We start from the raw sequence: 25,347 nt of genomic DNA, 5'->3' as shown, positions 1-25,347 counted from the left end.
GCACAGAAAGTAACCACTATAAATAGTCCACACCACTGGCACAGCAGGAGATTTTTCAAACCAAATTCTGTATGTCAATGCCTTTTGGCTAAAGATGGCCAGGTGACCATCTTGTTGCAGGGAAGCAAAACGCACACCAGTGAGTGGGAAAGGATTTGCAGGATTTGGGCTCGTGTCAGGTGACTGGAGGAGGGCTGAAGGATACAGGGCTCGTGTGTGGATTGGATGCTGTCAGGAAGAGGGGCAAGTCTATGACTGAACATTTTAATAACTCTTATCTGGAAAGAGGGAAAGCAAAGATTTTCATTAGTAAAGACGAAACAGCCACTCAGATAAGCAAGGATGGAGGGGTATTTTGCCATTTGTGTGACTTGGACAACATTTATAGTTTTGTCTGTGTGCAGACATGATACAGAGTGCTCTTATTCATGTCTTGACCTGCACAGTCAACAGAGCGACTTTGTCTGAAGCTGACGTTCTGAGAAACTGTTTACTCTCAACGGGAGAACCCCATGGCCTGTCTGTAAGTGTCAGGCTATTTCCTAACGACTGTGAGATCTAGCTGTGTCAGGCCAGATTCCATAGGTCAGGCTGCTTTTCTCATTCCTACAGGAGAACATGCTCTGAAATAGCATTTAGGTGCAGAAAACCGGCACCACTCTATTTCATGAGAACTGGATTGAACACAGGGAATTAGGTACTTAAAAATTGTTGGAAGGACTGGAATAATGGCTCTGGGCTTGGACTCCAGGAACAAAGCCAAGAACCACCCAGAGAACCAGTCCTCCAGGGGAGCTGCTAACCACTTAATTTCCCACCTTCCTGACCGTGGCAATCACCACTTGACATTGCTCACTCCAGGAATATGCTAGCTTCCTTGCTCTTTAGAGATCAGGAAGCTGTTGTTGCAGCTCTTAGCCTTAAAGCCATGTCACATCTCCTGGGTGCAAGCTAACACCTCTGAGCCAGGCTCCTCAGCACTCACCTGCTGGTGACCCGAGCACTGGGACCTCTGTGGCCTCTGCCAGAGAACAGCGCAAGCCCTCTGCTGCCACCTTGGCCAGTAGGAGCAAACCAAGTTGCTGCAGCCCATATTCTCTGCATCACTTCTGATTTCTGCATCTCAGGTCAGTGCACTGACTGCCTGAACCTGAATCATATCCAGAATCCTAGCTGCAAGAGAGTTAGGGAATCGCAATGTTTTGGTGGTATTCCAGCCTTGGCGGAGGAATGCACCGTAGGAGGAGGCTGGGGTGGATGTTGGTTTCTAGGCCAGGATACTCTCAACATGAGCCCCAACTAGGAGTAAAGCGGCTGGCATCTAATCCTGTTTCAGTCACTGATTTGCTAAGTTAGATCAGAAAAGTATTGCCAGCTTTCTGCGTCTCAGTCTCCATGGTGGAGTTAGACTGGATGATATCTGAACCTTCTTTCCAATTCTAGAATTCTGTGATTCTAGAATTAATTTTTCTGATATTTTCTCAAATACATTCATTGTGGAAAGCGTTTTCTGTCCTCTTTTACAGAGAATTTTCCTTTCCCACTAATATGCAGAATAGGAAGCCTCCAAGGTAGTTGGAGGCCGCAGATGATTTTTGCCTCCCCAGAGTCTTCCCCTCCCACTTGGAATAGGGCTGACTCCTGTATTCACTAGGACATTGTAGAAATGACAGAGGATGGCACCTAAGTGTGGTCATCAAAAAAACTTACAGCTTCTACATTTGCTCTCTCTTGGATTACTCACCCTGGGTGAAGCTCGCTGTCCTGTCATGAAGACACTTTAGTAGCGCTATGAGGAGGTCCATGTGGTGAGGACCAGGGCCTTCTGCCTACAGCCAGCATCAGTTTACCAGCCATGGGAACAAGCCCACTGGCAAGGGAATGTTCCAGTCCCAGTCAAATCTTCAGAGGCCTATAACCCTGACCAACCCTTTAATGGCAACCTCAAGCAAAACTTGGAGCCAGAAATACCCATGGAAGCCACTCTTGAGTTCCTGACCCCAGAAACTGGGTGAGATAAATATTTAATGCCATTTTAAGCCACTAAATTCTGGAGAATGCTTTTATGCAGCCACAGAAACTAATATATTCCCCATTAGCATGCAAAATAGCATAAAACTTGCTGTTTATTTCCTAATCTCCGACATCAGATTTCATTTGCTTACCCTTTTCTGACATAAAACTGGTAGCCTTTTGGATTACACCTCTAGATATATTAGAGGCCATTAAGAAGTGTATAGATCAGAATGAAAACTAAGCAATTATTTTCTTAGATTTTACACAATGTGGTAATGGGCAGACAGGAAAAGTCCTCATTGTTAATACACCAAATAGCAAATATTTTCTCAGGCAAAATGCCAGGCATTTGAAGCTTATCACAGGGCTAGTAAATTCTTTGAAAATAAAGCTAATGGAAACACAATAAATAGTTGAAACGACTCCAACTTTTCACAGACATCCCAATCAACTCTGCAAAATGACTTTTAATTAATGAAGGCACTATGCCGTGTCTGTAAGTCAACAAACATTCCCATATGTTAATGAAAGATGAAAGTTGTCTGTTACTAAATTATTTTGGGTTTTCATTTAAGAGGTAAAGAAATTAATCATTTTCTTTCTCTTTCTGATGGCTTGCAGTTTCAACGAAGGCAGCATGTTTCAACAAAACTTATATTGTTTTCACCAAGTTTCATTTTCATGAAGGCTTTTAGAAAAGATCCAGCACCCCTGTCGTTAAGAACATAGTTGCTTCTGTAGGGCAGCAACCTTCTGCTTACTATTTTATTTTTAAAAATATTTAATTAGTTTATTTATTTGAAAGAGAGAGTGTGTGTGTGCACATGAATACGGGGAGGGGCAGAGGGAGAGGGAGAAGCAGACTCCCCATCCCAGGACCCTGAGATCATGGCCTGCACAGAAGGCAGACTGACTAAGCCACTCAGGTGCCTCTCTTCCACTGATTATTAAAATAAGAGTGCATAAGTTTTGGAGATTATATTAACTATAAGGCTGAGTTGTGAGTGCCACAAACCTTGTATACATCAGTCTGAGCAAAAAGGGAATTTACCGGGTGGTCGCTCCAGTCCCGCAGACCTCGAGTCACAGGCCAGGTCCCGACAGAGCTGGGGCTTCGGGCACCAGTGGAGACAGGGCTGGAACGCTGCCAGCTTTCTCCCAGCCTCACCTCTGCTCCTCTGGGTGCCAGCGTTGTCTTGCGGCAGACTGGCTTTTAGTTGTTGTTGTTGTTGTGGAAAACATAATTGTTGGCAGCTGTCGAGTTTTATATTTTTTGGCTTCCATGGCTAGAGACTTACTTTCCTGGTCTCAAATACAAGTTTCTAGTGAGCTCTGGCCGGGATCAGAGTCATGTTGTTGAACGTGGCTGCTCCTGGGATGGGGGGCGGGGGGGGAGGTTTCTCAGAACGATGGTGGGCTGGAAAGACAACTCAGTATGTCCTGTGTATGAGGTTCCTAGGGCTGCTGTATAACAAAGTACCACAAACCGGATAGCTTAAACATCAGAAATTCATTGGCTGAATTCCAGTTCTGGAAGCCAGAAGTCCAAGATCATGGTGTTGGCAGAATGGATTCCTTCTGAGGACTCTGAGACAGAATCAGTTCCAGGGCTCTCTCCTTGTTTCTGGTAGTTTTCTTACAATCTTTGGTGTTCCTGGGCTTGTAGAATTATCCCCTAATCTTCCCTTTACCTCTCTGTGTGTGTTTTGTGTCCAAATTTCCCCCTTTTAAAGGACACCAGTTATACTGGATTAGGAACCCACCCTTGTGGTATGACCTCATCTCAACTAATCACATCTGCAAAGACCCTATTCCCAAATAAGGCCCCATTCTCTGGGGGCTATGACTTCAACATGTAGGCTGAGGAAGGAGGCATTATTTAACCCATAATATCGCATACAGGGCACCACTCTACATATAGGATATCACAAAGCAATGAAGGGAACCAAGAAGCAAAGATGCAGAGTTGTAACCTAGAATTATGAAACGCTTCAGATTTGTCATCTAAGAGAGAAAAATAAGTAAAAACCTACACCGAGAGAAAGAAATGGAGAAGTGTGTGTGTTTGTGTGTGTTTGTGTGTGTGTGTGTGGTGATGAGGTAAGTTAGACTCTCAGGTGTGTGTGGAACACTGCATGGCTACAGTGGCTCCTTGGAAACATCCTCCTGCATGAACTGTTCCATTTTTCCTCCTCAGGTTTGGGCGTTTTGAGAACTGAAGCCCTGCAGCTGTCCCCACTCTAGCAAACATGTGGAGGCCAGCAGAGGTAAGAGCCAGTGGCTTCCAGGCCCCCGTACGGCAGAGGGCCCCCTCTACCAAAATTCCTGAAACCCCCATTTCCTTGCACTGCCCATCCCAGTAGAAGAGAGGTATCTTTACAACAGCAGCACCAGTGGGTGCGAAGCAACCATGATGTCACACAGTTCCCCAGTGAACTCAGCTCTACCCTGTGGTCGGGGAGGGACAGAGTCTTTCGTTGTGTCAGTTTTTAATCAGAGGAAGTGGTAAGGTACTGAACTGAGCTAAATTCAGTACCTAAAATGACCATTAATCAACAAGATGGAGATTTCCACTGTCTGTGGAAATGCATTGAATTTACAGAACAAATCAGTGGGGTCTTCTTATTCCCATATTACAAATTAAAAGATAAGGCCCGGGGAAGTCCAGAAGCTTGAACGAGATACCAAGTATGGGTGAATTGTATGGTCTCTGCATTATATCTCAATAAAGCTGTTACAAAACAAAATGTCACGAAACAATTCTGCTTGATAATAAAGCCCACATATCATATATCATAGAAAATGCCTTGCTTAGATGGGACCAGCAAGAAAAAGGGGTGGTTGGAGGTTACAGTTTTCTTGTTTAGGAGGGTGTGACATATCCCAAGACAGAGATTTATCTATGTTATTATAATAAAAGTTCCAAGGCCAAAGTCTGACAAAACAAACTGATTTAAGCTCTGCTGTTCTATGCTCTTGGGGATGTGTCTTCCATGGAGAGTTGTACTGTCCTCTCAATGCACACAGGGCGGACAAAGCCTGCTTTACTTGTGAGAGAAAAGGGAAAGTTCTCTCTCCTTCTCTCTCTCTCTCGACATTAACTTAGATCCATCACTTTTTGAAACCACATTTTTTGTGGTTTTGATGAAATCTTGATTTAATCCCTTATTTGAAAGCACTGTAGCTCTTTGAAGAGGGAATCATCAATTCACTCAGAATTCATTCCATTTTCATGTGGCCTTAAAAGCAAATTATTACCTTATGAGATTTATGAGAATATATTCGTATCATTTTTTTCCAAGTCTCTGGTAAATGCACAAGCACGATGACCCCTTTGTTTCATGATTTATGGTAATGGATCTAAGTTGGATCTCATTTTATAACATATCCTCTTTTTTTTTTATAACATATCCTCTTAGAGACAAATTACTTGACTGAGGCTGTCAGTATGGATATTTGTTGAAATGATAACTTTGAAAGCCTTGTGAGTTCTGCTCACGAGCCATAGGAGGAATGAAGGCGACATTTGAAAATCTTTTAATGATCTCAGATGAGGTGATAAGGAAAATAATCTACTGACTGCCAAAGCCAAGTCATACATTGAGATGAAGTCAGTGACATACACAATGGACTCCTTTCTCTTGCAAACCACGGTCTGGATGCATTTCAGTAACTTTCTTCTTCAGACACAAGCAGCGAACCACAGAGAAACCATGAGGTCTGCGATTCTGCACAGGGCACTTTAAAAATGCTGACTGGCTGCCATGGATGTTTGCCCAGGGTACTGAGCAACATGAAAAGCACAAATTGTCTGACAATGTGGATAGTGTAAAGCCATTCACAAGGGAAAAACAGATATGATATGATTTATTATGATTTGTTATGACACTTCATTATAAACATAGAAAGACTATTCTGAAAAGACTCCAAAGAAGCAGTTAAGAGTTGTTGTCTTTGGGAAACATAAATTGGGAATGATGATGTCTTTTACCCATCATGGTTAAAAAGGTCTTATGCTGAAGGTATTGGGAATATTAAAATTAACAAGTAAAGAAAATAAAGAGAAAACAAAGTGGTGAATTGCCACTTCATAGAGAAGAGGAGGCCAGGAGTGCTGGGCTTGTCCCTTGGGAGTGGACCCTGGCAGGTAATTAACTGCTTGGTCTGTATCTGAATGTCCTTGTGTATGGTTGACCCCTTTTGATCCTTTACACCATCCATGGAGCCACGAGGAGATGACAGCCCATTGCAGGGTATGGCTGAGGCTTCTGGGGGTCCCCATGCCATCTGTTGTACCTTGCTGACATAGTAATGATAGCACATACAGAACACCATCATGACGATGGTGGTAGCTATTGTAAGAATGTGCATCATAACGTTACGGTAGGATTTAGGTTTACTAAAACTGGAGAGAGTCACAGATGAAAGAAAAATTGGGATTCAAGAGAAAGAATATTGCAATCTTCATTGTTGAGATAACCAACAACAAAAAGCGAACTTTGGAAAGGCTAAGTTTTGACCTTCTCCTGAACCATCCTGCTGGGCTGCAATATTAAAAACATGTATTCTGTGAGACTTGTAGAATGCAGTGTGATTTATTTAACTTCACTATTTAAACTGTGTGCTTTTACTGTTTTAAAACCTGCATATTCATGTGGAAAAAGAAACATCTGTTTTCTGGATGTTCTAAATCTTCTCTTAAATACCGTTTCATTCTTGGTATACCATCTTCTTCCAGCTGTAGATTTTATCTGCTGGTGGGGAATAAGAAATGGGGGTGTGTTTTAAAAATCGATGTTGATGGGTTCTAACATTAAATCAAAAGATGAGTATTTCCAGTGAAAGATTTCAAAGGTTAAAAATAACAGTTTTTGTCGGGGGAGGTTTAAAATAGAACACAAGACTTTGAAAAATTTGGCAAAGTGTCAGGGATGGGGTGCGAAGAGTATATCTACATGCATATTCCAGTTGCATTTTCTGATTCAAGATGATTTGCTCTGCTCTGATTTCTCAAATGCAACAGGCCCATAGGACAATCCTGTTTTCCGAAACACAATAGAGAAAACTGGCCTCTGGAGATGTGGCCTTGTTTCCATATTTCTGTTCCTTAGAATGCTATGTTTATTCTTACAGCAGGGCCCTGGCACTTACACTTCCTTCTGCTTCTAATGCTCTTTCCTAAGGTCTACACTTTGTTCCTAAGGCTGCCCTTGTTTCACTATTTAGGTCTATAATAAACTAAAAAATGACCTCTAATGGTGCCCACATCCTAGTCTTTGGAACCTGTGAATTTATTACCTCACATGGCGTGAGAGACTTTGCAGATATGGGTAAGGATCTTGAGATGAAAAGATTATCCTGCATTATTTGGGTGAGTCCCATGTAAGAGTCTTTGTAGGTGAAGGAAAGAAATAGGAGAGTGAGTATCAGAATCAGATATTTGAAGTTACTGGCTTTGGAATCAGGAGAAGAAGGTCATGGTTAAGGATTACAGGAAGCTCTAAAAACTGGAAAAAACAAGGAGATGGTTTTTCCTAGAACCCTGCTAATGACTTGATTTTCACCCAGTGGCACCCATGTTGGGCTTCCAATCTCCAGAACTGTGAGGTAATAAATTTGCCTCATTGTTTTAAGTGACTGAGTTTCTGGTAATTTGTTAGAGCAGCAATTGGAAACTAATACACAGTCTTAACTCAAATACCACTTATTAGAAAGAATTTCATGCCCTGACTAAATAGTCTTCAGTCACTCTACCATATTATCTTCTTCAAGGCATTTATCAGTACTTGAAACTACTTTAGATACTAAGCACATTAAAAACTTTTTTGCTTCTGTTAGTACATAAACTCTTTAGGGACTGTAAGGACTCTGTCTTGCTCACCACTATGGCCCCAGCACCTTAGAATAGCGTCTGGCACATAGTAGCTGTTCACATAATGTGCAATACTTCCTTTAGAATCATTCTTCCCCCTCCTCTTCTTTTTCAGGATATATCTGGCAGAAGGGGGAAAACATAATATTTTCATTTTAAATGCTTGCTTTTACTGCAAAAGAAACCATTTGGAGCCATTCTAAACACTGAGTGAGAGCAAGTGTCTTCTGATTCCCTCCTCTCTACTGCTTACCTTTCTACTCCAACTTGGGAATAAGTTGGCTCAACCAAATTATTCTAGAATTCCATCAGATTTGTTCAAGCCAAGAAGGAGGCTGAAATTCCAAGATTCAGATCTCTGGTAAATTTCCTGAGGGATGTAACTTGGGCCTGAGCTTGATGTACTCCCTGATATGATATTATCATTCATTTGTGACTTATTGGAAACCTTCCATGGCATGAACAGCAGAAGAGATTGGTGGGTGGAGGGAGTAGAGGAATTCATCAAATGCTTGTGTTTGACACACAGGGTCCTGCCTTGCTGGGCCGCTGTGGACTCATCCAACCTCATTCTTTACCCACTCTCATCCATGCAAGTTATGTTTTTAGGCTCCCAGGAATCTTTGCTGCTCCCTTAAAACACTGCACTTTCATGCCCTGTGTCTTTCTCATGCTGCTTCTGGCCCTAGAAAGTCTGTCTCCTCCTTGTCCACTTGGTAAACTTCTTCCTTCAGAGAACAATTCTCCTGTTCCACTACCCACCACATCTCCCCTGGGTAACTGGTATTGACTAAGATCTATAACAGAGATACATCTTTACAGCCATCTGTCTGAAGACAAGGACATTGCCTTGTGCACTCTTGAATCCCTAATGACTAGCGCGGGGACCAACATGGTTATTTGTTGGAGGAGGGCATCTCTCCCCTGTGCTGGACTAGACCAGGGCCATGCATAATTCATTCTGTATCTCAGAAGAGTGAAGTGGTCCAGAATGACACTGAATGCATGTTCAATGACTAGACCTAAATGGCATGGTGGTAGAAACTGCTGACTATCCCCTATTGATATTCTTAGCTTGTAAGAGTTTTAGTTTGGCCTTTGGCTTGAGAACATTTCTCAGTTTCACAGCTTACTGTGGCCAAGCAAGCAAGTTCTGGCCAATGAAATGTGAGCAGAGGTGTCCTATGGTAGCTTCTTGGACTCTCCATTAAGAGATGGATGGCATGTGCCCCCTTTGACTCTTTTTGGGTCCTTTCTACCATTTTTCCATCTGGAACATGGATGCCTTTAATCATGAAGTATCAGAATTCCAATGTGGTTCCTGTGGCTGTAACAGTGGGATACAGTTGATATCCCGGGCCTGGGACAAAAGAAACAAGTCTTTCTAGAAGAAGAGGTCTGTGTGGAGGAAGCCACCTATCAAGAGCCATAACTTTTCTTTCTTTTTTTTTTTTTTAAGATTTTATTTATGTATTCATGAGAGACAGAGAGAAAGAAAGAGAGGTGGAGACATAGGCAGAGGGAGAAGCAGGCTCCCTGTGGGAAGTCCAGTACAGGATTCAATCCAGGGACCATGGGATCATGACCTGAGTGGAAGGCAGATGCTCAACTGCTAAGCCACCCAGGCTTCCCGGAGCCATAACTTTTCGTGGAGAGAATCAGATAGCCCACAGGGAGATGGCTAAGGAATAAATACCTGACCTCACTTTCCTCTTCCCTCAAATCAATGTTCCCCATAAGCTGAACCATGTGGACATTAGACAGTAAGAGAGCTTATTGATGTGGGGACCTCCACAGGTATAGCAGGTGAAGAAGGATGGAGAGTGGGTGTGGCTGGGTAAATAAAAGATAACCAATGCACTTGGGTAGAACTATTTTCTCATTTTAAAAGCAAGGAAATTGAATTAAATAATCTTCATTCTTCTTTCAGCTTGCAATATTCAGACTGAATTCTCTGCATTAATTTGTTTCACTTTCTTAGAACTTTATGCCAAGGCTATAGGGCAACCTAGAGTCAGGTACTCCAGAGTTTCAGTTACAGACCAATGTTCCAATTCAAAACCATAATAGTTGGTGAATATAAGACACATAGAACAACGGTTCATAGTAGAAAGTTCAGAAACATGAAGCACCTGGGTGGCTCAGTCAGTTGCACATCCTACTCTTGATTTTGGCTCAGGTCATGATGGTAGGGTTGTGAGATTGAGCCCTGTGTTGGGCTCTGTACTCAATGGAGAGTCTGCTTGAGATTCTCTCTCTCTTCCTCTCCCTCTGCCCCTACCCTTTCTCACGCTCTCTCTCTCTCAAATAAATAAATAAATCTTTTTTAAAAGGCACGGAAACAGATCCACACATATGTGGATTGATTTAATGACAAAAGTAACACTGCAGTGCAGTGGCAAAGGATAGTCTATAATAGTCTATAATAAATTATAAGGTCAATTGTATATGGACATGGAAAAAATAAATTTTGGGTGCCTGGGTGGCTCAATTAGTTATGCATCTGCCTTCAAGTCATGGTCCCAGAGTTCTAGGATCGAGTCCTGCATAGAGCCCTGCTCAGCGGACAGTCTGCTTATCCCTCTCCCTATCCTCTCCCTCCTGCTTTGCTCTCTCTCTCTCAAATAAATAAATAAAATCTTTTTTTAAAAAGAAAAATAAGTCTTAACCTGTACCCCATACACAATTCCATATGGACTGTCAACCTAAATGCAAAAATAAGTAAGTATTTTTCTAACTTCTAAAGAAAACAGAGAAGAAGATCTTCATAATGTTGTTGTAGGCCAAAAGAATGGACAAAAGACTTTAACAGCACTTCATAAAATAAGCATATCCAAATGGCCAATAAACATGAGTCCAACTTTATTAGTTATCACCAGAATGTCTAACATTTTAGAGATTGATGGTAACAAGTGTTGGCAAGGATTTGGAGCAACTGGAACTCTCATAGACTGCTAATAAGGGTGTAAATTGTCACAATCACTTCCTAATATATACTAAAAATATGTTTTCTACTATCTACTAAAGGTGAACACACACAAAAATGTATGATCCAGAACAACTAGATATATCCACAAAAGAAATCCATACATAGGTTCACTAAAAGACATTTATCTAAGAATATTCATAGCAGTATTATCTAGAAGAGCCAGAAACTTTGAACAACTCAAGTAGGAATCAATAACAGAATGGATACATGATTTGTGTTATTTTACATAAGGAAATACTGGTACAGACCAATAAAAAAAAATTGCTATATGTGGTAACAAGGCTGAATCTCATGAAAAATATGCAGAAAAGTATACACAGAGTGGTCATATTTATACAGACTTTAAAAAACAAGTGAAACAATAATCAATGGTGTCAGAGAACAAGGTTATGCTTACTTTAAGGGAGTGTGTAGTGACTGGGGAGGGACAAGAGGTCAACTACTGGGGTGGGCTGGTGAATTTTATTTCTTGATGTTGGCTGTGGTTCTATGTGGTTCACTTAATGAAAGCCCTTTGTACACTTATTTGTGTGCCTGTTTCTGTAAATACAAACTTACTGACTCTAATAAGTAAATGTTATCATTCAATACAGCTTTTTTTTTTTTTTTTTTTAATAAAAGTAGGGATAGGAATCTGGGTGCAAGCCCTTCATTATTCAACACAAAGAGACAGATCAGGACAAGAGCATGTCTGCATTGCTACTAAGGGATTAACAACAGCAGACACTTTCAAACAGGGTTTCTTTGAACAGGTGTTCAAAACCAAAAAGGTTTTTTAAGTCATTTGTGAGGGCAAATCTGATTGCAGTCTGGAGTCCTGGGTATTGTGTCAGGAATTATATGCAATGAGATCATTTTCTTTTGTTCACATTTCTGTCTAATAAAGAAATCTATTTAGACTAACAAAGAATTGCCTCAAATAAAAATATATTGAGAAAAGATAGCATTATTCTCAACTCTGAGTGCCTAAGAGAAAAACGATAGGAGGTTTAGAAGAAAGACTTCTCTGTCCTGAGAGAAATTAAAAGTTTACACACTTTCTCAACAACTATACATTTTTAAAGAAAATTCTAATTTCCTCCAACAAATACTTTAGGTGACTGATCTGAAAGACACATCAACATAAAATTATAATAAAAATGACATTGATAACCAAAACACCCCAAACATGAGCCATGTTGAAGACCAGAGGGGTAGGAGGAATTTTACCATAAAATCTATCTACACCAAAGTTCTTCCAACTTTTTATGGTAAAATTCTTCCAACTTTGGTGTACCACATTTCACTCTTAATGTCTGAGTGGCCAAAGCAAAAGAAAAATTTAATAAATTATTTAGCTCTCACTTAAAAGGAAAGAAAGAAAGAAAGAAAGAAAGAAAGAAAGAAAGAAAGAAAGAAAGAAATAGAAGGATGCATGCTAGTCCAACACGACAAACATTCCTTGCATATCATGAAAAAGTAATTAGGAGGATTGTTTACATAAGTTTGAAAACAATAAAAATTGCCCTTATAGTAAGTTAGTACACATGAAAACATTGTTTTTTTTTTGGGGGGGGGTTCAGAGTCTATGTTTTTAATATTTCCATTTTATTGCCTTTCTGCAGCTTACTGGAAACTCTCTAGGTTAAACAGATAGACATAATGTTCATTATGAGATCCTTACCAGAAGGATTAAGTTGAGTTAGTAGCTTCTTTTTCATTACCATTAAGTATAGCTACAAGATGTCCTTTAATGGTATTATGAAAAGTTTGTATCCCTTTCATGACCTATGACCTATGACCCTTTGCTTAGACTTTTTTTTTTTGTATATTTTTTATTGGAGTTTGATTTGCCAACATATAGCATAACACCCAGTGCTCATCCCATCAAGTGCCCCCCTCAGTGCCCATCACCCAGTCACCCAAACCCCTGCCCACCTCCCCTTCCACCACCCCTTGTTCATTTCCTAGAGTTAGGAATCTCTCATGTTCTGTCTCCCTCACTGATATTTCCTACTCATTTTCCCTCCTTTCCCCTTTAATCCCTTTCACTATTTTTTATATTCCCCAAATGAATGAAACCACATAATGTTTGTCCTTCTCCGATTGACTTCACAGCATAATACCCTCCAGTTCCATCCATGTTGAAGCAAATGGTGGCTATTCATCCTTTCTGATGGCTGAGTAATATTCCATTGTATACATAGACCACATCTTCTTTATCCATTCATCTTTCGATGGACACCAAGGCTCCTTCCACAGTTTGGCTATTGTGGACATTGTTGCTATAAACATTGGGGTACAGGTGTCCCGGAGTTTCATTGCATCTGTATCTTTGGGGTAAATCCCCAGAAGTGCAATTGCTGGGTCATAGGGCAGTTCTATTTTTAACTCTTTGAGGAACCTCCACACAGTTTCCCAGAGTGGCTGCACCAGTTCACATTCCCACCAACAGTGCAAGAGGGTTCCCTTTCTCCACATCCTCTCCAACATGTGTTGTTTCCTATCTTGTTAATTTTCCCCATTCTCACTGGTGTGAGGTGGTATCTCATTGTGGTGTTGATTTGTATTTCCCTGATGGCCAGGGTTGCAGAGCATTTTCTCATGTGCGTGTTGGCCATGTCTATATCTTCTTTGGTGAAACTTCTGTTCATGTCTTCTGCCCATTTCATGATTGGATTGTTTGTTTCTTTGCTGTTGAGTTTAATAAGTTCTTTATAGATCTTGGAAACTAGCCCTTTATCTGATACGTCATTTGCAAATATCTTCTCCCATTCTGTAGGTTGTGTTTTAGTTTTGTTGACTGTTTATTTTGCTGTGCAGAAGCTTTCTATCTTAAGTTCCAATAATTCATCTTTGCTTTTGTTTCCTTTGCCTTCATAGATGTATTTTGCAAGAAGTTGCTGTGGCCAAGTTCAAAAAGGGTATTTCCTGTGTTCTCCTCTAGGGTTTTGATGGATTCTTGTCTCACACTTAGATCTTTCATCCATTTTGAGTTTATCTTTGTGTATGGTATGAGAGAATGGTCCAGTTTCATTCTTCTGCACATGACTGTCCAATTTTCCCAGCACCATTTTTTGAAAAGACTGTCCTTTTTCCAGTAGATAGTCTTTCCTGCTTTGTCAAATATTAGTTGATCATAGAGTTGAGGACCCATTTCTGGGTTTTCTCTTCTGTTCCATTGATCTATGTGTCTGTTTTTGTGCCAGTACCACACTGTCTTGATGATCACAACTTTGTAGTACAACTTGAAATCCGGTGTTGTGATGCCCCCGGCTCCGGTTTTCTTTTTCAATATTCCCCTGGCTATTCAGGGTCTTTTCTGATTCCACACAAATCTTGAGATGATGATTTGTTCTACTCTCTGAAGAAAGTCCATGGAATTTTGATAGGGATTGCATTGATTGTGTAAATTGCCCTGGGTAACATTGACATTTTCACAATATTAATTCTTCCAATCCATGAGCATGGAATATTTTTCCATCACTTTGTGTCTTCCTCCATTTCTTTCAGAAGTGTTCTTTAGGGTATAGATCCTTTACCTCTTTGGTTAGGTTTATTCCTGGGTATTTTATGCTTTTGGGTGCAATTTTAAATGGGATTGACTCCTTAATTTCTCTTTCTTCAGTCTCATTGTTAGTGTATAGAAAAGCCACTGATTTCTGGGCATTGGTTTTGTATCCTGCCACACTGCCGAATTGCTGTATGAGTTCTAGCAATCTTGGGGTGGAGTCTTTGGGTTTTCTATGTACAGTATCATGTCATCTGCAAAGAGGGAGAGTTTGACTTCTTCTTTGCCAATTTGAGTGCCTTTTATTTCTTTTTGTTGCCTGATTGCTGAGGCTAGGACTTCCAGTACTATGTTGAATAGCAGTGGTGAGAGTGGACATCCCTGTCATGTTCCTGATCTTGGGGGAAAGGCTCCCAGAGTTTCCCCATTGAGAACGATATTTGCTGTGGGTTTTTTGTAGATGGCTTTTAAGATGCTGAGGAATGTTCCCTCTATCCCTATGCTCTGAAGAGTTTTGATCAGGAATGGATGCTGTATGGTGTCAAATGCTTTATCTGCATCTATTGAGAGAATCATATGGTTCTTGTTTTTTTCTCTTGTTGATATGATCTATCATATTGACTGCTTTACGAGTGTTGAACCAGCCTTGCATCCTGGGGAAAAATCCCACTTGGTCATGGTGTAAAATCTTCTTAATGTACTTTTGGTCTTATTGCTTGTATCTTGTTGAGAATTTTTGCATCTGTGTTCATCAGGGATATTGGTCTATAATTCTCCTTTTTGGTGGGGTCTTTGTCTGGTTTTGGAATTAAGGTGATGCTGGCCTCATAAAATGAGTTTGGAAGTACTCCATCTCTTTCTATCTTTCGGAGCAGCTTTAGTAGAATAGGTATGGTTTCTTCTTTAAACGTCTGATAGAATTCCCCTGGGAAGCCATTTGGCCCTGGACTTTTGTGTCTTGGGATATTTTTGATGACTGCTTCAATTTCTTCCCTGGTTATTGGCCTGTTCAGGTTTTCTATTTCTTCCTGTTCCAGTTTTGGTAGTTTGTGGTTTTCCATAAATGCATCTATTTCTTCTAGGTTGCCTAATTTATTGGTGTATAGCTGCTCATAATATGTTTTTAAAATCGTTTGTATTTCCTTGGTATTGGTTATGATCTCTCCTTTTTCATTCATGATTTTATTAACTTGAGTCTTTTCTTTTTTGTTCTTAATAAGGCTGGCTAATGGCTATCTATCTTATTAATTCTTTCGAAAAACTAACTCCTGGTTTTGTTGATCAGTTCTATAGTTCTTCTGGTCTCTATTTCATTGAGTTCTGCTCGAATCTTTATTAACTCTCTTCTGCTTGGTGTAGGTTTTATCTGCTGTTCTTTCTCCAGTTCCTTTACATGCAAGTTAGTTTGTGTATTTTTTTCCAATTTTTTAAGGGATGCTTGTATTGCGATGTATTTCCCTCTCAGGACTGTTTTTCCTGTATCCCAAAGATTTTGAATGGTTGTATCTTCATTCTCATTAGTTTCCATGAATCTTTTTAATTCTTCTCTATTTCCTGGTTGATCCTTTCATCTTTTAGCAGGATGCTCTTTAACCTCCACGTATTTGAGTTTCTTCCAAATTTCTATTGGAAGAGAATAGAGTTCAAGTTCAAAGCATTATGGTCTGAAAATATGCAGGGGACAATCCCAATCTTTTGGTATCAGTTGAGACCTGATTTGTGACCCAGTATGTGGTCTATTCTGGAGAACGTTTCATGTGCACTTGAGAAGAATGTGTATTCAGTTGTGTTTGGATGCTAAGTTCTATAAATATCTGTGAAATCCATCTGGTCCAGTGTATCATTTAAAGCTCTTGTTTCTTTGGAGATGTTGTGCTTAGAATATCTGTCATTTGCAAAAAGTGCTGTGTTGAAGTCTCCCAGTGTTAGTGTATTATTATCTAAGTATGTCTTTACTTTGGTTATTAATTGATTGATATACTTGGCAGCTCCCACATTAGGGGCATAAATATTCATGATTGTTAGGTCCTCTTGTTGGGTAGATCCTTAAGTATGATATAGTGTCCCTCTTCATCTCTTACTAGAGTCTTCAGGATAAACTTTAATTTATCTGCTATGAGGATTGCTACCCCTGCTTTCTTTTGAGGACCATTTGAATAGTAAATGATTCTCCAACCTTTCATTTTCAGGCTGTAGGTGTCCTTAGGTCTATAATGAATCTCTTTTAGACAGCAAATAGATGGGGCTTGCTTTTTTATCCAGTCTGAAACCCTGCATCTTTTGATGGAATCATTAAACCCATTCACGTTCAGAGTTACTATTGAAAGATATGAATTTAATGTCATCATAATACCTATTCAGTCCCTGTTTTTGTGGATTATTTCCATGGACTTCCTCTTTCTTTTACAGAGTCCCCCTCAATATTTCTTGCAGAGCTGGTTTGGTGGTCTCATATTCTTTTAGTTTCTGCCTATCTTGGAAGCTCTTTATCTCTCCTTCTAATCTGAATGAGAACCTTGCTGGGTAAAGTATTCTTGGCTACATGTTCTTCTCATTTAGAACCCTGAATATATCCTGCCAGCCCTTTCTGGCCTGCCAGGTCTCTGTGGAGAGGTCTGCTGTGAATCTAATATTTCTCCCCATGTAAGTTAGGGATCTCTTGTCTCTTGCTGCTTTACGGATTTTCTCTTTATCTTTGGAATTTGCAAGTTATACTATTAAATGTAGAGGTATTGAACGGTTTTTATTGATTTTAGAGGGGTACCTCTCTATCTGCTGGATCTGAATGCCTGTTTCCTCCCCAAATTAGAGAAGTTCTCAGCTATGATTTGTTCAAATATGCTTTCTGGTCCTCTGTCCCTCTCAGCGCCCTCTGGAACCCCAAGTAAATGTAGATTTTTCCTTCTGAGGCTGTCATTTATCTCCCTTAACCTTTCCTCATGGTCTTTCAATTGTTTTTCTCTTTTTTCCTCAGCTTCCTTCCTTGCCATCAACTTGTCTTCTATGTCACTCACTCTTTCTTCTATCTCATTAACCCTTGTCGTTAGGACCTCCAGTTTGGATTGTATCTCATTTAATTGATTTTTAATTTTGGCCTGATTAGAAGTAAATTCTGCAGTCATGAAGTCTCTTGAATCCTTTATGTTTTTTTTCCAGAGCCACCAGTAGGTTTAGAATTGTGCTTCTGAATTGGCTTTCTGACATTGAATTTATTTTTAAAGATTTTATTTATTTATTCATGAGAAGACACAGAGAGGAGAGAGAGAGAGGCAGAGACACAGGCAGAGGGAGAAGCAGGCTTCATGGAGGGAGCCTGATGTAGGACTCGATCCCGGGTCTCCAGGATCACACCCTGGGCTGCAGGCGGCGCTAAACCGCTGAGCCACCGGCTGCCCATTGAATTTAATCCAAATTCTGTAACTCTGTGGCAGAGAGTACTGTTTCTAATTCTTTCTTTTGTGATGGGTTCTTCTTTCTAGTCATTTTGCTGAGTGAAGAGTGGATAAAAACGAGTTGTACTGGAAAAAGGAAGAAAAAACAAAAAAAACAAAGAGGGGTATCTTCTGGTTCTATATACTGTAAACCCCTCGACTTCCCCTGGAGCTTTCCAGCACTGCTTGGTCAATAACTTGTTCTTCCCTTATCCTTCCAGCTGGTCTTCTGGGGGAGCTGCCCCGCCCCCTGCCAGGTGCAGGGCTCAGTGGGAGTTGTTTATCCTGTGAGGCCCCTGTTCCCTGGCAGCCCCGCTCCTCCTAGGCACAGGGTGACAGCAGGAGGAATAACCCCACTGGTGGCGGTCAGCTCTCCAGCCCTGGAGTCAGCCCCCCAGGTAAGCACCACAGCTCCCAGTCCACAGGGGCCTGGATGCTCCCGGGGCGGTGGCGCCAACCTGCACAGCTCGGGGTCGCCCAGCGGCAAGAGTGTCCTCGCTGTCCTGGGCCCTCCTGGCCTCTGCCTGTCCTGGGCTGTGTCTCCTGGCGCCCTGGGCTCTGGGGCCTGCATGGCTGGAGTCGGGCTCCCAGGGCCGCGCAGCCCCCTCCGCGCGGAGCCCCCGCCCGAGCTGCTCCCGGGCCCCGACGGGCGCGCTCCAGCCCTTTACCGCGCCCGCCCGGGCTGTGGGGCGCGCTCTTCCCCGGGGGCACCTCCTCTGTTAGTGACCCTGGGAGCCTGGGGGCCCCACTGCCCCTCCTGGGATCCTGTCCGCATTCCCCGCGAGCACCTTTCCGTCTGGGAAGGTTGGTAAAGTTCCTGCTTCTCCAGGGCTGGGCTTTCTTGTCCTGGGGGCTCTTGCCACCCAGCCTTAGCCCGGCTCCTGGGGGGGGGGGGGGGAAGACCCTCCCCCACTGGATTTTTATTTATTTATTTTTTTCCCCGTCTTCCTACCTTGATAGAAGCACGAACTCTTCTCTCTGTAGCATTCCAGCTGTTCTCTCTTTAAATCTTAGGCCGAATTCATAGGTTTTCAGGATGATTTAAAAGTTATCTAGGTGAGTTGGTGGGGACAGGTGATTTGGGGACCCCATTCCTCCGGCAGCTTGCCCTCCCCCCCCCCCCCCATGAAAACATTCTTAATTATCTCTGGTGAAAGACAAAGCTGCAGCAACATTAAATCATGGTTTCTTGAAAGCACCATATAATGTGTTCGCTCCTAGTGATTCAGCTGGCACTGAGGTGACTGTGTAGGCTGGGGGATGGGGGGAAGTGGTGGATTTGTGTCATCCCTGTTAACTTGGCCACTCCACTGTGGGGCAGAAGTAGAGTAATACCGCAGTCTATCTGGCCCTGCCCTTAGTCTGCACTGCCTCCCAACCCCTAGCTGTTCATGGGCATCCCCAGGGCTGGCCATGTGTGCTCTCCTACATGGCCCTATCAGCTGCCATGTGACCTCTGCCCTCAGCTGGCTCCCTGTGGTGATGTGTGTGCTGAGGCATGATGTGTTCATTTCCACTGAGGACACCCGTGGCACTGAGTTGCTATAGCCATGCTTCAATGCCATGAAACATGTCCCTTGCTGCTGCAGCTGTTGGCACAGATGTCTGCCTCTGTCTCTTGTCCACTTACTATGTTGCTTCCCTTACATTCTTCTTCTGTATGGATTGGGCTGAGGTGGTCCTGGCACAAATTCTATCCATTTTGGGCTCCCAGCCATTTTAATCCCAACCCTAGCCAGAAGTCACCATAACTCTTGTGCTCTCCTATTTTTAGTATATGTGCTGCCGAAGCGAGCACCTCTTGTGCTCTCCTTTGGGCCATCCAAATGCTGCCCAATGGAGCTCCCAACCTCGTAATGTTATTGTTTCCTACTGTCTCCTCTCCTTTAGGATTCAGCCACTGGGGCAAGACCAGAAATGTCCTGATTTCAGATAAAATGTGGGGTTTACCACCCCTCTACTCTCTAACATGAGACTATTAACTTGAACCACACTAGTGTGACAGCCTTTATTCCCCTAGACTAAAGCCTTTCTCAGGATGTTGGGGTCGTCTGTCAGGAAGGCCCAGGTGTGTGAATCCAGGGGGAACACAGCTAGAATCTGAGCAGGGATTCTCGTGCCATCAGCATGCCTCTAATACTATTCCCTTCAAGTATTTATGTCTGCACTTAAGTCTTGTCTAAAGCCAGCCTCTTCCAGAAAGTGCACATTCCTCCTCTGACCTTGCGTCATCCCAGAGAGGCAGCTCCATTTGAGTCACAATAGTCACAGTTGCTTAACGGATGCTTCATGCTGAGCACTTGGAGGTATTATTTCAGCTTTTTATAATTAGGAAGGGAAGTGCGGTTGTCCAAATTTTAAAGTTGAAGAGGTTAAGGGGTGAGGTTAAGTGACTTGCCCATGGTCACACTGGGTGAGTGGTGGAACCAGATTCATGGGAATGGAGCTTGGCCTTGTCTTGATGAAATGGTTGAGTACTACACAGTCCTTGGAACCAGAGCCTTCTTATGAACTGGTCTTTTAAGACACATTCAAATATTTTCATCTTCTCTTCTGAGAATTTGAGACATAGATATGAACTCCCAATGCACAGCTTCTTGAGTCCTGGCATAAAGTCTGCTCCTGGACTTTTTATCTTTGGACATTAATTCCATACATTCATCATTTTTTAACTAAGGGAAGCTTCTGGCTTTAGTATACTAGGGCTGCATTCCAGGGGTTGATCAATTCAAATTCCTTCCCTTTGCATGGTTCATTCCTATAGAACCCACCCCCCACCCCCCACCCCTACACACACCCAGGCTTGCCCAGGCTCAGGAAGACCTCTCTTTTGTGCTTTTATGTGCCCTATTAGCGCCCTGCCTAAGTTCTTTCTCTGAAGAGGACGCTTCTTGATATATCTTTCTTCCTTTTCCCCACTCTCAGTTCCATTTAGGGATTTCTGTGGTGCTCACACCTGCCTCCTCAGTGGAGCATGTGACCATCTTCTGACCATATGGCTGATTAGCTCAGGTTAGGCCCCAAGTGCCACCCCCTGAACCAGACTGAGTCCTGGGACACTTTCCAGAAGTGCTGAAGCAAAGACACTATTTTTGGCTGGATCTGAATAAGGAAGCATGTAGCCTTGGTCATCTTCAGACTGTGAAGAAATGCAGCCAATACCCCAGAAGACAAAAGTGAGAGGGATGGATCAGGAGCTTGGGGACTGAGGCTCCGAGAGGGAGCTTGCTGAGGCAAAACCCTTTGGGGAGTTTTCAGTCATGTGAGCCAATAGACTTCCTTCCCTGTTTGGGCCTGATGGAGCCATACTTTCTGTTGCTTGTGTTACAAGCCTTTGAGACATACATTGTGCAACAATGAATCACGTTTTTAGTATCTCTCCTGCTAGACAGTCACTCTTCTGATCCCTGAGACAATGTTGTTTGAATGAATAAATGAATGAGCAAACGAAATGAGGGAAGAGAACCCAGGTGTTGTTGTATCTATGCTAAGACCATTGCCACTTCTCCAGCTACTCATTTCTTCTCCCAATTCATGGACATTTACCAGTGAATGAGCCGCGTCCCTTGAGGAAACCCGAATAATGATATCCAGCGCCAGAAACAGCACTTCTTGGTGGCAAGAAGCCCCACTGCACCAGAACTTACGAAATAACTCAAAGTGAGAAATAACTCAAAGTGAGAAATAACTCAAAGAGAATCCTGAAGATCAACCTGCATCTCTTACCAAGCAATAAACAGAAGAAACTCTGATGCATTCATTTTTCAAATCAGGGTGTGGGCAACAAAACCCTCCATACGAGCTCTCGAGCTCTCTGCAGGAATGTTGCCACTTTACTCTAAGCTCAGAAAGTTGGTATTTGGAGGCCTCCACAGCCCCCTGCTCCACAAGTGAAAGCTTGGGATGAGGTGATGAGGAGGAGGGTTTGAGTAAGTGTGGGTCTTTCAGTCTTTGGTGTATGGATCTCATGAATATCTGATGTTTTTATGTGCGTTGATGTGCACACCTCCCCTGCCCCTCATTCCAGGACACATTTTCTGCTGAGTCTCAAAATAAAAAAGTGAAGTTGTCACTGAAGCCCCAGGAGAAAAAGAACATGTGTGGGGATAGATTTCTTGCAGTTTCCCCCGGTTTTGCTTGCCCTGGCTAGTGCCCCCTCGTCCCCACCCCCTCCCCACTAGAACAGCTTTGCATTTCAGCAATTGTTGGTCAGAAGGAAATGCTCCAGCCTTGGCCTCATGCTTTTACAGCATCAAAGGTCAGGGGCCATGAGCCCTGTTGTATACATAACTTTGAGTTAGCAAATCGGAACTAAAGGCTTTCAGGCAGCAGCTAGGAGGAAATAACGGATGACAGAAAGTATTGCTTCAAGAATCAGATTCTAGGCCTGGCTCTGCCACTGTTTTTGAGACTCTTGGCAAGTCCTTATGCTTCTCCAGCCCTTGATTTCTACAATAGCAAAACAGGGAGGTTCTGGGTAACAAGATAAGACCAAATAGCTGTTAGCACCTGGAGACATCCCACTGGCAAACAGCAGAAGGAGGACAAAAGTCATTTTTCCTATTCCTCTAGAGTTTGTCTCACCGACACCAATAGCTGCCTGGGAGCTCGTCTCCGGAATTACTTCTCTTGTCCCCAAAGGTGGCCAACAGCTTCCGCCTCCTCACTAGGAGAGTCTCATTTCCAAAAGGCTCCTGCTCCCTGCTATGCTTTCCTATTTAGAAATAGAAAAAAAGTAATATTTAACTGGCAGGTGCTATGGTTTGAACATATGTATCCCCTCCAAATTCATATGTTGAAATCCCACTCCCTGAAGATGATGTTATCAGGAGATGGGAACTTCAGGTCATGAAAGATTATAAATGGGCTTAGTGCTTTATGAAAAAGGCTCCAGGGTTACCTGGGTGGCTCAGTTGATTAAGCATCTGCCTTTGGCTACAGTCATGATCCCAGAGTCCTGGGATCAGGCCCCGCACCAGGCTCCCTGCTTGGGGGGGAGCCTGCTTCTCTCTCTACTGCTCCCCTGCTTGTGCTCTCTTGCTATCTCTCTGTCAAATAAATAAATAAAATCTTAAAAAAATAAATACATAAAAGAGGCTCCAGAGAGTTCCCTAGCCCCTTCCACCAAGTGAAGATAGAATGTGAAGTCTGTGCCTCAGAAGAGAGCCCTCATCTGGCCAGGCTGATGACCTGATCTCAGACTGCCAGCCACCAGCACTGTGAGAAATACATTTCTGTTGTTTATAAATGACGCAGCCTGTGTGTTTTGTTACGGTAGCCCAAATAGACTGCGACGGATCCCCAAATTGTGGGGATCATGACTGAAAAACTACCTGAAGGAGTGGCACAAAGGGCCATGCACCTGTACAAAAGCACAATTGATCAGTTCTTCTACCAACAGTCATTTATTCATTTTTCAATTTGCTCATTCAACAAATATTGATGTTGAATTCATTTACTCACTCAGAAAATCTTACACTGCCAGGAATTTGGGGGTACAATAGTAACCGAGGTATAGACATTGTTTTCTTGTTGTTTAGTGGTAGATACAGATATTTTATAAGTAGCCCTAAAAACACTTAAATAAATTGCTTTTGATAGAGAAACCATGGAGTGCTATGGGAGTATGCATGAGGGGCACCTATGTCCCTAAACTTCCCAAAGGAAACATTGCATAAGGATGACCTCCAGCAGTTAGCTGAGGAAGAAGGGATGGGTGAGGGTCTACAGAGAGTGTTCCAGGCAGGAACAGCCTGTGTGAAGGTCTGAAAGTATGAGAGGACACAGTGGGTTGCAACAGAGATTGCATGAGGATGAGGGTGTGTGGTTGGGTGTAAGCTTGAATAAGGTACTGCTGTAGATTCTTGAGCAAGATAATGGTCAGAAATGCTTTAGGAAAACAATTTGTCTTTTCCTATATTCAGTGTGCACTAGAGGTGATGGAGACCAGAGGTGGGGAGAGGTAGAGTGGGTTTTGGCAACAATGAAGACAAGGACTAGAGTGCTGTCCATGAAAACTGAGAATGCAGAACTGATAGTCACTGACTGTCTTTCACATTAGCCTATGCTATCTATCTTCTAGATCCTAGAAGAGAACTCTGCTAAGTAAGAAATCAACCCAAGAACTGTCATTCATTGGGAGGAATTGCCATATACTCGCCTGGACTTACTTATCATCGTAGTTTCAGACTGTGTCCAAAGATCCCTAGGGTTTCCCAGTGGTACTCTAGAGACCCCACTCAACCAAAATGGTTCTGTTGATCTATTTTGGACACATGGACACTTGAAAACCACTAGTCCACTTTTTCTACAATGTGTGTATTCCGTCCAATTCTTGGTAATTATTAAATTTGGATTTGAGTGTGTGTGTGTGTGTGTCCAGACCATGATTTTCTCTCTCAGAAGTTTCCTGGCAGTAACCTCATCCAAGGCCCTACTAAAGATGTGATTGCTCTTTTTCCTGTTGTTCTGTGTTCTGTTGCTCTGCCCTCCCTGCCTAATTCCAGACCCAATTCAACAAAGAAAAACCTTCCTCAGCAACCCTCCCATTTTAATTCTCTCGCAACTCTTCTTTAGAGGGTGAAAAAAATTAACCTATTATTACTGTCAACACCAATCATAATAAAGCATGAAAACTGACTGATGAGTTTTAGGTTAGTCAAATTCTTAAAGAGAAATGGAAAACAAAAAATAGTATTTTTTTTTTTTTTTTTTTTACTGGAATGATCATTTCCCAAAGGAAATAACAGAAGTTCTGCATTTTTGTGGGATGGGAAGACAGGGACAGATAGGAGGGAGATAGAGGATGTAGGCATGGTCCCTGGCTCATAGTAGTTGTTCAATAAATCTTGGGTTTGTAGATTCTTTCATTCCTTCTACAAACACAAATGCTAATTTCTAGGAGGGTATTTTATTTGCCTCCTAAGTTATCTCTTGGCAAAGCCAACAAAGTCATCACATGAAGGACATGAAGTGTCTGTCAGCTGGCTTGCATGTTTCCCAAGTTACCCAAGTTCAGCACATGAGCAAGAACTAAAGCCTCTCAGACCCAGAAAGGGCCTAAAAGACTGACCTGAAGTCAATTTCCCAGGGAGATCCCTACTTGTTTGCACAGGCCCAGCCTCTCTGCCTTTGGACAACTCTGGTAGAAAGCCCTTCTTGATATTGAGTTGAAATTAATTATCACCTATAGCTTCCAGAAACGGGAAGCAGCATAAAATTATTCTAATTCCTTTCCCTCTCGACCAAGTTCTCGGAGTCTTTTTGCCTCCAGGGTCCCTGTATCCTAGTCTTTCAAACTTTTCTTTTTTTCTGTGAAATGGTATTTTCAGATCCAAAGATATTCTGGCCCTTCTCCTCTAAGAAGCTTCACTCTCTTGCTCTTCAAATTATACTGCCCAGAACAGAAATACTTCCATATCACCTCACCAACGCAGAAGAGAAGGGACTCTATCTTGTCCGATTCCAGAGCAGACTGCTTGCTACCACCTTTGGCAAGCTTCTTAACCTCTAGGAACTGTGGTTTAATATGTAGCCTCATGTAAAATGC

The 25,347-nt window shown here is 42.3% G+C and overlaps 1 protein-coding gene across 3 annotated transcripts in view; it reads left to right on the top strand.

The window, feature by feature from the left end:
- The window catches only part of SNX18 (sorting nexin 18), a 141,132-nt gene that overhangs the window by 105,223 nt on the left and 10,562 nt on the right, over positions 1-25,347 (top strand). For 2 of the 3 annotated variants that reach the window (XR_013378491.1, XM_077895993.1), the window contains exon 2: positions 4,214-4,283. Coding sequence is in view for 2 of the 3 variants with exons in the window: in XM_077895993.1 (XP_077752119.1) it covers positions 4,214-4,260 (47 nt within the window). In the remaining variant the exon portion in view is untranslated. Of the gene's footprint in view, positions 1-4,213; positions 6,592-25,347 lie in introns of those variants that run through there. The other variant, XM_077895992.1, reaches the window with a different exon arrangement.

The sequence above is a fragment of the Canis aureus genome, chromosome 4 (assembly GCF_053574225.1).
Source record: "Canis aureus isolate CA01 chromosome 4, VMU_Caureus_v.1.0, whole genome shotgun sequence".
NCBI lineage: Eukaryota > Metazoa > Chordata > Mammalia > Carnivora > Canidae > Canis > Canis aureus.
Note: the sequence above shows the minus strand (reverse complement) of the source record. Positions and strands in the feature narration are given on the sequence as shown.